The sequence below is a fragment of the Lytechinus variegatus genome, chromosome 6, assembly GCF_018143015.1.
Source record: "Lytechinus variegatus isolate NC3 chromosome 6, Lvar_3.0, whole genome shotgun sequence".
Taxonomy (NCBI): Eukaryota; Metazoa; Echinodermata; class Echinoidea; order Temnopleuroida; family Toxopneustidae; genus Lytechinus; species Lytechinus variegatus.
The window spans coordinates 43,055,016-43,071,244 of NC_054745.1; the positions used below are offsets into that span (position 1 = coordinate 43,055,016).

The 16,229-nt window shown below is 32.8% G+C and overlaps 1 protein-coding gene across 1 annotated transcript; it reads right to left on the bottom strand.

The window, feature by feature from the left end:
* Nucleotides 1–14,705: 14,705 nt before the first annotated feature.
* On the bottom strand, nt 14,706–16,184 carry LOC121417865. The gene is made up of 2 exons (XM_041611598.1): nt 15,585–16,184; nt 14,706–15,011 (listed from the first exon to the last, which is right to left on the bottom strand). Exons 1-2 carry the CDS (start codon nt 16,182–16,184, stop codon nt 14,706–14,708), a joined length of 906 nt encoding a protein of 301 aa, XP_041467532.1.
* Nucleotides 16,185–16,229: the final 45 nt, after the last annotated feature.

The window sequence follows — 16,229 nt, forward strand, 5'->3', positions numbered from 1 at the left end:
TTTGCATTGGATCTGTAGAGGAAATCTTGTTTTGGAGCAGTTTTGGGCCTGATGCACAATTTACAAATGTTGTGCGCTGACTAAGGGGTTGCAAATTTGGTTTCAAAAGTTTAGCGAGACTTGAAAAAAAACTTTCTTAGAATGAGTCAGCACCAGCTTTTCATGTTACAGATATAATGTAAAGTTGTCTGGGAAAGCCCCCCCCCCTTTAGGATTAAGTTTTTGCATTTTCAATACAAAAAAAAGTGCACATTCTTATTCCATGAATTATAGAAAAACAAATAGTTATCAAGTATCACTGAAAATATGGCATATGAATTTCAGGACAATATTTTGCTCAATATTGGGCCGCTATTCTTTGACAATGTTCCATTTAATTATGTTTATTATCTTAACCCTATTTCGCCTGGGCTAATTTAGAATGGCATAGCCCGGGGAGACAGACCTGTTTTTGCTTTCCCCCTTCAAACCTCGGATGTTCATTCCGCTTGATCGCGACAAAAATTTGCATGCACACACCCAAGAAGTAATCTCCACAATTCGATTGTCATATGTACTAAACTTAATTCAAATTTATGTTTAATCAATTAAACATGTTACCGTAATTAATACATTCAATCATAAGTTGGCTGTGAATCTTTAAAATACCCACGAAACTGCTAAATTTTGATCTGGGCAGTCTAGACAGGATTATTATGAAATGTTTTAAAAATGGAAAATTTTTAAAACTACTGTTTTTCATTGGAAATCATCTGCAATTTTTTTCAGTCATAACTAACATGAATTCTACTGCTTTTAATCAGTAAAAATAAAAATCGTGATACATTTATTAATGTTATCTGCATGCAGAATTTGCATTTGATTTGTACATGAAATCACATTTTTAAGCAAATTTTGTTCTTACATACACTTAATGTTTACGTAACATCGTAATTTGGTCTTAAAAGTTGCATGAGGCTTATTAAAGGAAATAAGTCATGAAACATCGCAGCACAATATTTCTAGTAACAGATTTATCATGAAAGATGTTGAGAGGGCAAAAACAGCCCCCCCCCCCCTCCACCCCCCGGCTGGATAGGGTTAAGCTCTGAACAGATATTTAATTTATCATTTCGCAGAACAATGTGTATCCCGGGAAAGTGTTTTAAAATAATCTGCCTTAATTTTACTTGTTATATTCTTTTTCAATGCAGGTAAAGTAGGATTTTTAATGAAGGGCCACACACACAAGGACATTGACCAGCTATTCACCCGGGTTTCAACATGCATAACACGGCAAAACATACCAACGCTTTCATCTCTGCTTTGATCCAACTTCGGAGTTTTCAAATTATGAACAACAACCTATTCAAGCAGTAAGTAAATGTGTAAAAGTAGCCAAATTAATCCTGCCAGTACCCACTTTACTTAATATGGGTTGATTGCAGCATAATGTGGTTCAATTTCTTGCTGAAGAAAGTCAACCCATAGCTGGGATTCCAAACACTCAGAATTAATCACTTGTATCCCATAATATGTTCATATGCACTATACCACTGTTAACTTGTATTGCCTTTGTAATAAATATGTAGACTTTTCTCATTGTAATATTTCAGGTCCATCTAGGTACTAAGCAGAAAAGGCCTCAACATCCATTATTAAAACTGGGAGATACGGTTGCAGTCTACTTAGAAGAGTTCAGTAATGAGTGGCCACGAGTGAGCAAAGTGTTAGAAATGACTGGAGACAGTGTGAAGCTGCATTAGTACTCAGGATCAGAAACGTCCACGTGGATATCGCCTACCACATCAGTTCGAGGACAGAAGGGTCAGCCGTACACGGGAGAAGTCTCTCTTCAAGAAGTCATTTCTTTCCCCTACAGTCTCACTAAAACAAACAAATTACCATAGGATATCCAGCGTCACGTGAAGAATACTTTGCATGTTAGGTCTGTATGAACATACACTGTATTCATACCAATTTGGAATGAGTTTGTTTGTCCAGGACTCAAAAGCTGTATGTCTATATGGAAGCCACTTGAATTATGTATTTTTGTGATATTACAATGTACCTATATTTTTCCACATTGGATATGGTGATAATTTCCAGGGTTTATCTTCACATGAGTTTGATCACCTACATGTATCTACATTTAGAAGAGATAAATGCACAATGATTGATAGAGAGTTGGTACCTGAAGTAGGTAATGATTTAACCCTAAATAGACTGGGCTATTTCTACGCCTAAGAAGACTGGGGGGGGGCTGATTCAGCCCCCCTTATGATCTCGGCGGTCGATCGCGCGATCGGGACGAAAATTGGCACACGCGTTACCCATGGCATTATCTACAAAACTATAACATCAAATTCTGCCAAAAAACTCATGTCTCATTAATTATGCTAATTTATGCGTAAAATCATAAGTTTGCTCTAATTAATAAAATAATGCCCCTGAAATCCAAATTTTTGTTTCACATACTCGAGATAGGCATCTGATCAAATTTATTTTAAAAAAATTTCAACATCACATTTATTTTCTTATGTATTCTATTGTTTTCTAAATTTCTTATGTATTTCTTTGTTTTTGTCGACTTTTTGTTTTTTATTGTTTTTTCAATGGAAATTTTCGGGGACGTTATTTTGACCATAAAAAAGATGAAATTGATTCATTTTAAGCAGTAAAAGGAAAAATAATGATATATTTATGAATTTGGCTTAAAACACTATTTGCATTGGATTTGTACACAAATTCACGTTTTTTGAGTAATTTTGGGTCTGCATGCACTTACGAAATGTTGCGTAATTTCGGAACCGTATACGCGGGGGTCACAATTTTGGTCTCAAAAGTTGCGCGAAACTTGAAAGTAAAAAGTCAATGAGCCACGCGGTCAAAAAAATTTGTACCGCGGATTTATCGTGAAAAATGTCGAGGGAGGGGGGCGGAATCAGCCCCCCCCCCCCGTCTTTTTAGGGTTAAGTTCCACTGCCAATGGAAAGTTTACCCTCCCAGTGCTCAAGAGGTACGCAGCATTTGCGTATACTGAACAGGCACAAATAACAATTTTCTGTTATGGCACATGTCAGTTATCTCTCAAACAAAAATTTAAAGTCAGACTATGTGAGAAAGAAATTATACATCAACTGGAACCATCTGAAATAGCAGAGCAAGACTATAGGCACCGCTTTTCTGACAGCGGCGGCGGCGTCAACATTGAAATCTTAACCAAGGTTAAGTTTTTGAAATGTCATCATAACTTAGAAAGTATATGGGCCTAGTTTATGAAACTTGGACATAAGGGTAATCAAATATGACTGAACATCCTGCTTGAGTTTCAGGTCACATGACCAAAGTCAAAGGTCATTAAAGGTCAAGTCCACCTCAGAAAAATGTTGACTTGAATCAATAGAGAAAAATCAGACAAGCACAATGCTGAAAATTTCATCAAAATCGGATGTAAAATAAGAAAATTATGACATTTCAAAGTTTCGCTTATTTTTAACAAAATAGTTATATGAACGAGCCAGTTCTCTCCAAATGAGAGAGTCGATTATGTCACTCACTATTTCTTTTGTTTTTATTGTTTGAATTATACAATATTTCAATTTTTACAAATTTGACGATTAGGACCTCCTTGCCTGAAGCACAAAATGTTGAAATAATGGAATTCCACGTGTTCAGGGATTAATGAAACCTTATTTCACATGACGATGACGAGAAAATAAAAATATTTCATATACCCGGTAAAAAATACAAAAGAAATAGTGAGTGAGTGATGTCATCAGTTCCTCATTTGCATACTAACCGAGATGTGCATATAACTGTTTTGTGAAATGAAGCGAAACCTTAAACTGCCATAATTTTCTTATTTTACATCCGATTTTGATGAAGTTTTCAGTGTTTTGCTTGTTGAATTTTTCTCTTTTTATTCAAATCAAGTTTTTGTTGGGTGGACTTGTCCTTTAACCCTATCTAGGCCGGGGGGGGGGGCCCTCGGAGGCCCCCCCTTGACGAGTCGCGCAATATTTTCACCGCACAAAAGTTTTTGACAGTGCTGCTCCCTGACTTTTTACTTTTAAGTCTTGTGCAACTTTTGAGACCAATTTTGCGTCATCTGGGTTCACGGTTTTGAAATTATGCAACGTTATGTAAGTGCCTGTCAGACCAAAAATTGCTCAAAAACATGATTTCGTGTACAAAGTTAATGTATATTGTGTTTTCAACCAAAAATCATAAATGTAGGATTAATTTTAGTTTTGCTGGCCTAAATGTATGTATTTTATGCTGTTTATGATCGTAGAAGAGTCCCCAATGAATTTGATTGAAAAAACAATGAAAAACAAAGGGTCCAAAAAACAAAGAAATACATAAGAAATTGCAAAAAACAATACATAAGAAATTGATCTGATATAAAATTCTTTTCATGTACATTTGCTAAGAACATCACAAAGAGTTTCTATGCCAAAAATTAGAACATTTGGAGCTTTATTTATGGAGTTCGAGGAAAAAGTATGATTTCGCATACTAATTACGCATAAATTAGCATGATTACGTAATAACAATTCACATGAAATAAATTGCTATACAATTTTGTAGATTATATCCTAGACAACCTGCGTGCGGTCGACGGCCGAGATCTCAAGGGGGGGCCTGGGAGGCCCCCCCCCCGGCCATATGAACTCCCAAAATACCCCAGCCTAAATAGGGTTTAAGAGAAATTCCAGTAGTTGCAGTAAACACTGATTTCATGAGAAAGTCTGTAAAACAAGGCTTAATTGTCAGTATATCATCGAGGATCTAGATCTGGTACAGTTACATTAACTGAACTTTGTGAAATCTTGAAATCTATGCTGAAAAATGTTCACACCGAAGATCCCCAACACAGATAAGCCCACGTGGGACAATGTTTAATTATTGCTTAGGGCGTCGGGCCCGACACCCTACCCGATTCCTGTGCTTATTTGCTGATTTCTCAGCAATTACACAATTTCTTCCAGAATTCTTTGGCACATGCGTTTTATTTATACAAACAGACACTTAGGTGGTAATTTCATTGGATTCTGTAAGAACTCATTTCGATATCGTTACCAAAACTAGCATTTACCTTTAAGGGTCAATGAAATTAGACCATGTTCGGGGAATCAATATCGAAATTTTAACCAAGGTCCAGTTTTTGAAATGTCATAACTTGACCTAGGTCATAAAACTTAGACATAAGGGTAATAGTGTATCACTGAAGATCTTCTTTGAGTTTCAGGTCACATGATTAAGGTCAAAGGTAACTTAGGGTCAAACTATGGCCATGTTGGGGTTATTTGAGGAATTATCATCATAACTTTAAAACTTTATAGATCTAGTTAATGAAACTTGGACATAAGAGCAACCGTGTATCCCTGAATATTATGTGTGAGTTTCAGGTCACATGACCAAGGTCAAAGGTCACTTAGGATCAACAAACTTTGGCCATATTGGGGGTATAGGAGGAATTGCCATCATCCTAAGAAGACGGGGGGGGGGGCTGATTCACCCCCTCGACATTTTTCGCGATAAATCCCCCACTCAAATTTTTTTGACCACGTCAGTCGCTGACTTTTTACTTTCAAGTCTCGTGCAACTTTTGAGACCAAAATTGTGACCCCCGGAACGCGGTTCCGAAATTACGCAAGATTTCGTAAGTGCATGCAGGCCCAAAATTAAAACGTGAATTTGTGTACAAATCCAATGCAAATAATGTTTTTAGCCCAAAATTCATAAAATGTATCATTATTTTTCCTTTTACTGCTTAAAATCAATTAATTATATCTTGTTTATGGTCAAAATAAAGTCCCCGATAATTTCCATTGACAAAACAATAAAAATAAAAAGTCGAAAAACAAAAAATACATAAGAAATTTATAAAACAATAGAATATATATATATATATGTGTATATATATATAAGACATATATAAAAAAATACATAAGAAAATAAATGTGATGTTAAAATTTTTGAAAAATAAATTTGATCAGATGCCTATCTAGAGTCTATGAAACAAAAATTAGAAATTTAGGGGAATTATTTTATTAATTAGAGCAAACTTATGATTTTGAATTAGCATAATTAATGAGCAGTGAGATTTTTGCCAGAATTTGATATTATAGTTTTGTAGATAATGCCATGGGTAATGCGCGTGCTAATTTGCATTCCGATCGCGCGTTCGGCGGCTGAGATCATAAGGGGGGCTGGATGAGCCTCCCCCGTCTTAGGCGTCGAAATAGCCCAGTCTATTTAGGATTAAAAGTCTATGGATCTAATTCATGAAACTTTGTGTGTGTTCCAGGAACATGGCCAAGATCAAAGGTCATTCAAAGGTTAATGAACTCTGGCCGTGTTGGGAGTATGTGTTGATTTGGCATAGGAAATTTATGTATCTAGCTCATGAAACATCGACAGAAGGGTAATCAAGTATGAATGATTGTTTTGCACATGTTTTATGTCACGTGATCATGGTCAAATGTCATTTTGGGTCAATGGACATAGTGTTTTTATTTAATTTTGGTGTTTTCTTCTGTGAATAACTATTCATTACCTGTTTTCAAAGGAAGAACTGCTGCTATATCGAATTGCGATGCAGGCGAGACTGCCAGAGGCGTTCCACTCGTTGAAATGTCATCATAACTTACAAAGTGTGTAGACCCAGTTCATGAAACTTGGATATAAGGGCAATCAAGTATTACTGAGCATCCTGACTGAGTTTCAGGTCACATGACCAGGGTCAAAGGTCATTTAGTGTCAATGAACTTAGACCATGTTGGGGGAATCAATATCGAAATCTTAACCTCAAGTATTTAAATATTAATTTATTTATTTCTTCTGTTTTTCATTGTTATTGATGTAGATGATGTGATGGTGTAGCTTTGAAATTAAGATAAATTTATCCTCGAGTAGCCTTGAAATTAAGATAAATTTATCCTCATGTAGCCTTGAAATTAAGATAAATTAATCCTCGTGTATCCTTGTAATTAGGATAAATTTATCCTCGTGTAGCCTTGAAATTAGGATAAATTTATCCTTGTGTAGCCTTGAAATTAGGATAAATTTATCCTCGTGTATCCTTGTAATTAGGATAAATTTATCCTCGTGTATCCTTGTAATTAGGATAAATTTATCCTCATACAGCCTTGAAATTAAGATAAATTTATCCTCATGTAGCCTTGAAATTAAGATAAATTTATCCTCATGTAACCTTGAAATTAGGATAAATTTATCCTCATCCAGCCTTGAAATTAAGATAAATTTATCCTCATGTAGCCTTGAAATTAAGATGAATTTATCCTCATGTAACCTTGAAATTAGGATAAATTTATCCTCATGCAGCCTTGAAATTAAGATAAATTAATCCTCGTGTATCCTTGTAATTAGGATAAATTTATCCTCGTGTAGCCTTGAAATTAGGATAAATTTATCCTTACGTAGCCTTGAAATTAGGATAAATTTATCCTCGTGTATCCTTGTAATTAGGATAAATTTATCCTCGTGTATCCTTGTAATTAGGATAAATTTATCCTCATGCAGCCTTGAAATTAAGATAAATTTATCCTTGTGTATCCTTGTAATTAGGATAAATTTATCCTCGTGTAGCCTTGAAATTAGGATAAATTTATCCTTGTGTAGCCTTGAAATTAGGATAAATTTATCCTCGTGTATCCTTGTAATTAGGATAAATTTATCCTCGTGTATCCTTGTAATTAGGATAAATTTATCCTCATGTAGCCTTGAAATTAAGATAAATTTATCCTCATGTAGGTTTTAAATTAAGATAAATTTATCCTCATGTAGGTTTTAAATTAAGATAAATTTATCCTCATGTAGGTTTTAAGATAAATTTATCCTCATGTAGTCTTGAAATTAGGATAAATTTATCCTCATGTAGCCTTGAAATTAGGATAAATTTATCCTCATGTAGTCTTGAAATTAAGATAAATTTATCCTCATGTAGCCTTGAAGTTAGGATAAATTTATCCTCGTGTAGCCTTGAAATTAAGATAAATTTATCCTCGTGTAGGTTTGAAATTAAGATAAATTTATCCTCATGTAGCCTTGAAATTAGGATAAATTTATCCTCATGTAGCCTTGAAATTAAGATAAATTTATCCTCGTGTATCCTTGTAATTAGGATAAATTTATCCTCGTGTATCCTTGTAATTAGGATAAATTTATCCTCATGCAGCCTTGAAATTAAGATAAATTTATCCTCGTGTAGCCTTGAAGTTAGGATAAATTTATCCTCGTGTAGCCTTGAAATTAAGATAAATTTATCCTCATGTGGCCTTGAAATAAGGATAAATTTATCCTCATGTAGGTTTTAAATTAGGATAAATTTATCCTCATGTAGCCTTGAAATTAGGATAAATTTATCCTTGTGTATCCTTGTAATTAGGATAAATTTATCCTCGTGTATCCTTGTAATTAGGATAAATTTATCCTCGTGTATCCTTGTAATTAGGATAAATTTATCCTCGTGTATCCTTGTAATTAGGATAAATTTATCCTCATGCAGCCTTGATATTAAGATAAATTTATCCTCATGTAGCCTTGAAGTTAGGATAAATTTATCCTCGTGTAGCCTTGAAATTAAGATAAATTTATCCTCATGTAGGTTTTAAATTAGGATAAATTTATCCTCATGTAGGTTTTAAATTAAGATAAATTTATCCTCATGTAGCCTTGAAATTAAGATAAATTTATCCTCATGTGGCCTTGAAATAAGGATAAATTTATCCTCATGTAGGTTTTAAATTAGGATAAATTTATCCTCATGTAGCCTTGAAATTAGGATAAATTTATCCTTGTGTATCCTTGTAATTAGGATAAATTTATCCTCGTGTATCCTTGTAATTAGGATAAATTTATCCTCGTGTATCCTTGTAATTAGGATAAATTTATCCTCATGCAGCCTTGATATTAAGATAAATTTATCCTTGTGTATCCTTGTAATTAGGATAAATTTATCCTCGTGTAGCCTTGAAATTAGGATAAATTTATCCTCGTGTAGCCTTGAAATTAGGATAAATTTATCCTCGTGTATCCTTGTAATTAGGATAAATTTATCCTTGTGTATCCTTGTAATTAGGATAAATTTATCCTCATGTAGCCTTGAAATTAAGATAAATTTATCCTCATGTAGGTTTTAAATTAAGATAAATTTATCCTCATGTAGGTTTTAAATTAAGATAAATTTATCCTCATGTAGGTTTTAAGATAAATTTATCCTCATGTAGTCTTGAAATTAGGATAAATTTATCCTCATGTAGCCTTGAAATTAGGATAAATTTATCCTCATGTAGTCTTGAAATTAAGATAAATTTATCCTCATGTAGCCTTGAAGTTAGGATAAATTTATCCTCGTGTAGCCTTGAAATTAAGATAAATTTATCCTCGTGTAGGTTTGAAATTAAGATAAATTTATCCTCATGTAGCCTTGAAATTAGGATAAATTTATCCTCATGTAGCCTTGAAATTAAGATAAATTTATCCTCGTGTATCCTTGTAATTAGGATAAATTTATCCTCGTGTATCCTTGTAATTAGGATAAATTTATCCTCATGCAGCCTTGAAATTAAGATAAATTTATCCTCGTGTACCCTTGAAGTTAGGATAAATTTATCCTCGTGTAGCCTTGAAATTAGGATAAATTTATCCTCATGTGGCCTTGAAATAAGGATAAATTTATCCTCGTGTAGGTTTTAAATTAGGATAAATTTATCCTCATGTAGCCTTGAAATTAGGATAAATTTATCCTTGTGTATCCTTGTAATTAGGATAAATTTATCCTCGTGTATCCTTGTAATTAGGATAAATTTATCCTCGTGTATCCTTGTAATTAGGATAAATTTATCCTCGTGTATCCTTGTAATTAGGATAAATTTATCCTCATGCAGCCTTGATATTAAGATAAATTTATCCTCATGTAGCCTTGAAGTTAGGATAAATTTATCCTCGTGTAGCCTTGAAATTAAGATAAATTTATCCTCATGTAGGTTTTAAATTAGGATAAATTTATCCTCATGTAGGTTTTAAATTAAGATAAATTTATCCTCATGTAGCCTTGAAATTAAGATAAATTTATCCTCATGTGGCCTTGAAATAAGGATAAATTTATCCTCATGTAGGTTTTAAATTAGGATAAATTTATCCTCATGTAGCCTTGAAATTAGGATAAATTTATCCTTGTGTATCCTTGTAATTAGGATAAATTTATCCTCGTGTATCCTTGTAATTAGGATAAATTTATCCTCGTGTATCCTTGTAATTAGGATAAATTTATCCTCATGTAGCCTTGATATTAAGATAAATTTATCCTCATGTAGGTTTGAAATTAGGATAAATTTATCCTCATGTAGCCTTGATATTAGGATAAATTTATCCTCATGTAGGTTTGAAATTAAGATAAATTTATCCTCATGTAACCTTGAAATTAGGATAAATTTATCCTCATCCAGCCTTGAAATTAAGATAAATTTATCCTCATGTAGCCTTGAAATTAAGATGAATTTATCCTCATGTAACCTTGAAATTAGGATAAATTTATCCTCATGCAGCCTTGAAATTAAGATAAATTAATCCTCGTGTATCCTTGTAATTAGGATAAATTTATCCTCGTGTAGCCTTGAAATTAGGATAATTTTATCCTTGTGTAGCCTTGAAATTAGGATAAATTTATCCTCGTGTATCCTTGTAATTAGGATAAATTTATCCTCGTGTATCCTTGTAATTAGGATAAATTTATCCTCATGCAGCCTTGATATTAAGATAAATTTATCCTTGTGTATCCTTGTAATTAGGATAAATTTATCCTCGTGTAGCCTTGAAATTAGGATAAATTTATCCTTGTGTAGCCTTGAAATTAGGATAAATTTATCCTCGTGTATCCTTGTAATTAGGATAAATTTATCCTTGTGTATCCTTGTAATTAGGATAAATTTATCCTCATGTAGCCTTGAAATTAAGATAAATTTATCCTCATGTAGGTTTTAAATTAAGATAAATTTATCCTCATGTAGGTTTTAAATTAAGATAAATTTATCCTCATGTAGGTTTTAAGATAAATTTATCCTCATGTAGTCTTGAAATTAGGATAAATTTATCCTCATGTAGCCTTGAAATTAGGATAAATTTATCCTCATGTAGTCTTGAAATTAAGATAAATTTATCCTCGTGTAGCCTTGAAGTTAGGATAAATTTATCCTCGTGTAGCCTTGAAATTAAGATAAATTTATCCTCGTGTAGGTTTGAAATTAAGATAAATTTATCCTCATGTAGCCTTGAAATTAGGATAAATTTATCCTCATGTAGCCTTGAAATTAAGATAAATTTATCCTCGTGTATCCTTGTAATTAGGATAAATTTATCCTCGCGTATCCTTGTAATTAGGATAAATTTATCCTCATGCAGCCTTGAAATTAAGATAAATTTATCCTCGTGTACCCTTGAAGTTAGGATAAATTTATCCTCGTGTAGCCTTGAAATTAAGATAAATTTATCCTCATGTGGCCTTGAAATAAGGATAAATTTATCCTCGTGTAGGTTTTAAATTAGGATAAATTTATCCTCATGTAGCCTTGAAATTAGGATAAATTTATCCTCGTGTATCCTTGTAATTAGGATAAATTTATCCTCGTGTATCCTTGTAATTAGGATAAATTTATCCTCGTGTATCCTTGTAATTAGGATAAATTTATCCTCGTGTATCCTTGTAATTAGGATAAATTTATCCTCATGCAGCCTTGATATTAAGATAAATTTATCCTCATGTAGCCTTGAAGTTAGGATAAATTTATCCTCGTGTAGCCTTGAAATTAAGATAAATTTATCCTCATGTAGGTTTTAAATTAGGATAAATTTATCCTCATGTAGGTTTTAAATTAAGATAAATTTATCCTCATGTAGCCTTGAAATTAAGATAAATTTATCCTCATGTGGCCTTGAAATAAGGATAAATTTATCCTCATGTAGGTTTTAAATTAGGATAAATTTATCCTCATGTAGCCTTGAAATTAGGATAAATTTATCCTTGTGTATCCTTGTAATTAGGATAAATTTATCCTCGTGTATCCTTGTAATTAGGATAAATTTATCCTCGTGTATCCTTGTAATTAGGATAAATTTATCCTCATGCAGCCTTGATATTAAGATAAATTTATCCTTGTGTATCCTTGTAATTAGGATAAATTTATCCTCGTGTAGCCTTGAAATTAGGATAAATTTATCCTCGTGTAGCCTTGAAATTAGGATAAATTTATCCTCGTGTATCCTTGTAATTAGGATAAATTTATCCTCGTGTATCCTTGTAATTAGGATAAATTTATCCTCATGTAGCCTTGAAATTAAGATAAATTTATCCTCATGTAGGTTTTAAATTAAGATAAATTTATCCTCATGTAGGTTTTAAATTAAGATAAATTTATCCTCATGTAGGTTTTAAGATAAATTTATCCTCATGTAGTCTTGAAATTAGGATAAATTTATCCTCATGTAGCCTTGAAATTAGGATAAATTTATCCTCATGTAGTCTTGAAATTAAGATAAATTTATCCTCATGTAGCCTTGAAGTTAGGATAAATTTATCCTCGTGTAGCCTTGAAATTAAGATAAATTTATCCTCGTGTAGGTTTGAAATTAAGATAAATTTATCCTCATGTAGCCTTGAAATTAGGATAAATTTATCCTCATGAAGCCTTGAAATTAAGATAAATTTATCCTCGTGTATCCTTGTAATTAGGATAAATTTATCCTCGTGTATCCTTGTAATTAGGATAAATTTATCCTCATGCAGCCTTGAAATTAAGATAAATTTATCCTCGTGTAGCCTTGAAGTTAGGATAAATTTATCCTCGTGTAGCCTTGAAATTAAGATAAATTTATCCTCATGTGGCCTTGAAATAAGGATAAATTTATCCTCATGTAGGTTTTAAATTAGGATAAATTTATCCTCATGTAGCCTTGAAATTAGGATAAATTTATCCTTGTGTATCCTTGTAATTAGGATAAATTTATCCTCGTGTATCCTTGTAATTAGGATAAATTTATCCTCGTGTATCCTTGTAATTAGGATAAATTTATCCTCGTGTATCCTTGTAATTAGGATAAATTTATCCTCATGCAGCCTTGATATTAAGATAAATTTATCCTCATGTAGCCTTGAAGTTAGGATAAATTTATCCTCGTGTAGCCTTGAAATTAAGATAAATTTATCCTCATGTAGGTTTTAAATTAGGATAAATTTATCCTCATGTAGGTTTTAAATTAAGATAAATTTATCCTCGTGTAGCCTTGAAATTAAGATAAATTTATCCTCATGTGGCCTTGAAATAAGGATAAATTTATCCTCATGTAGGTTTTAAATTAGGATAAATTTATCCTCATGTAGCCTTGAAATTAGGATAAATTTATCCTTGTGTATCCTTGTAATTAGGATAAATTTATCCTCGTGTATCCTTGTAATTAGGATAAATTTATCCTCGTGTATCCTTGTAATTAGGATAAATTTATCCTCATGTAGCCTTGATATTAAGATAAATTTATCCTCATGTAGGTTTGAAATTAGGATAAATTTATCCTCATGTAGCCTTGATATTAGGATAAATTTATCCTCATGTAGGTTTGAAATTAGGATAAATTTATCCTCATGTAGGTTTGAAATTAAGATAAATTTATCCTCATGTAGTCTTGAAATTAAGATAAATTCATCCTCGTGTAGCCTTGAAGTTAGGATAAATTTATCCTCGTGTAGCCTTGAAATTAAGATAAATTTATCCTCATGTAGGTTTTAAATTAGGATAAATTTATCCTCATGTAGGTTTGAAATTAGGATAAATTAATCCTCATGTAGCCTTGATATTAAGATAAATTTATCCTCATGTAGGTTTGAAATTAGGATAAATTTATCCTCATGTAGGTTTGAAATTAGGATAAATTAATCCTCATGTAGCCTTGATATTAAGATAAATTTATCCTCATGTAGGTTTGAAATTAGGATAAATTTATCCTCATGTAGCCTTGATATTAGGATAAATTTATCCTCATGTAGGTTTGAAATTAGGATAAATTTATCCTCATGTAGGTTTGAAATTAAGATAAATTTATCCTCATGTAGCCTTGAAATTAGGATAAATTTATCCTCATGTAGCCTTGAAATTAAGATAAATTTATCCTCATGTGGCCTTGAAATTAAGATAAATTTATCCTAATGTAGTTTTAAAATGAAGATAAATTAATCCTTGTATCAGCAGGATGAACTAATCCGTACAATTGAAATAGATTTGTATGATATATTTATTTGATCTGTTTTTCCTATTAAATGGTTGTATTAATTGAAATGCTGTTTCCGTTTGTTTCTTTTATTGTTATAGACTTGCAAACATACATTGAATTGCCAATAGTCATTAGAGTGATTGGAGAGAATGTGTAGATGAGAGAACAAGTCATAAAAGTGGTTGTTACGTGCAAAAATGTGAAATAAATATTGTGGAGTGAACATGATGAATATTTGAAGAAAAATGAACAAAGATTCATTCATTTTGAAAAGATTTACTGTTTTTGGTGAAAATAAGCGAAATTTTAAATGCCATAACTTTCTTATTTTACATCCGATTTTGATGAAACTTTCAGTGCTGTGCTTGTTGATTTTTTCTCTTTTTATCCAAATCAAGTTTTTGTTGGGGTGGACTTATCCTTTAAAATGAAGGAATCTATAAACTGTATTTATACCTCAGCTCCGTATCACCTTCACTCTTTGATCGTTGTCTCCCTTGTCCTCTGATAGTCTTTGTTGTTGATTCATAATATCGCTTTTGTCGTTCCTTTGAACTCCTCCGTTGACTTGAAGAGGACTGAATGCCTCTAAGGTATCTAGCTGGTAATACTGACGTGTCATCTCTACCGATACCTTCTCGTTTTTCATCTAAAAATTGTGGCAGCTTTGAATTAATAGGCCTTAGTCGAGATACTACACCTGCTGGGTGACTACTTTCATATTTCTTGGCATCCGCAATGACCTGAATAAAACAAAAAAATATTCATGTCAAAACTTATAAGGGAAGAAAAAATCAGGAACTTCTTTTAAATGGGGGTATTTCAGCCACCTTGAGTGAAAATAGAAAAGCGGTATGAAGAAGCCTAGAACGTATATAGGCCTACGGAGAATTCATTTGATAAAAAATGACATCATCTGTGGGTTGTCTTACCACCCTTTAAAATATTCGGGCGCCGCCCTTAGAAACAATTGCAAAAGGAATGTTTACATCTTGACAAAATACAGTTTGAAACAGTTTGGAAACAAGTTGATCAATCTGAAAAAATGGCTTTAAACGTACACCATCATCATTCTAAACAATATTAAAATCGCCTTATAAAAGGCAAACCTGCCTGGTAGACGATATTGAATGCAAACCCTATCACGTTACTAAAACATACGAATAATACCTATTGACCCAAGTTGACATTTTCTCACCAACGTAATGTTCTTCATATATGGTCATCAAAATATATTAAGAACATTAAACATACAGACAAATTATTTAAAGTTACTGTGGGTTAACATTGTGGCATAACATGATTTATTTCTTTACCTTAACAAGAAACTTTTTGATTTCGCTGCTCACTGAAACATAGGTTTCATATGCAATTTGAAGTAACTCCTCTTGGTCAAGAGCGCTGCAGGAATCTGAAGACATCCGGGTACTCGAACACCTTTTGGTCTTTGGTGAAGAAGTTCTGACATCATTCCTCAACTGAACAGCGCCTTCCTCCGTGACGTCACCGATATGGTCGTTGTCAGTACTTTCAAATCCACTCTCCTCGAATACATCCCTTGCGTTCTCGTTGTCAGACAGTTCTGAATGATAATCGCGTTCCTTTTCGTTATTATCTATGTCAGATTGTGGTATACGAGAAGAAGCATTATCCCAAGCTAGTTCTGACTCTTGTTCTACGCTTTGTTGAGAAGAAGTTGGTGTCTCTTTTGCATTATGGATCCGCTCTGTAACAAACACAGTTCTGTCACTCTCTGTTCCTACTTTACCATGTTCCAATGCAGGTAACTTTACACTCTCTCTTCCAGGCGACTTCCGACTCGATCCTGACACCAACATACCATCTGATCTTTGCTCCATTTCAGTCATTGTAAGATTGGACCTAGAACCTAACATTGAGGAACCGTCTTTATCCATGTTATCTTTGGATCCATCATCGGGTAAGATCCACTTAATCCTACT

What these genes read in the sequence shown, in the direction of transcription:
- LOC121417865 (XM_041611598.1), bottom strand. Translation starts at nt 16,184, where the DNA reads ATGGATAAAGACGGTTCCTCAATGTTAGGTTCTAGGTCCAATCTTACA. An exon ending in TCAAAAAGTTTCTTGTTAAG is followed by an intron (nt 15,012 to 15,584) that starts GTAAAGAAATAA and finishes TGTTTTATTCAG; the next exon opens with GTCATTGCGGATGCCAAGAA.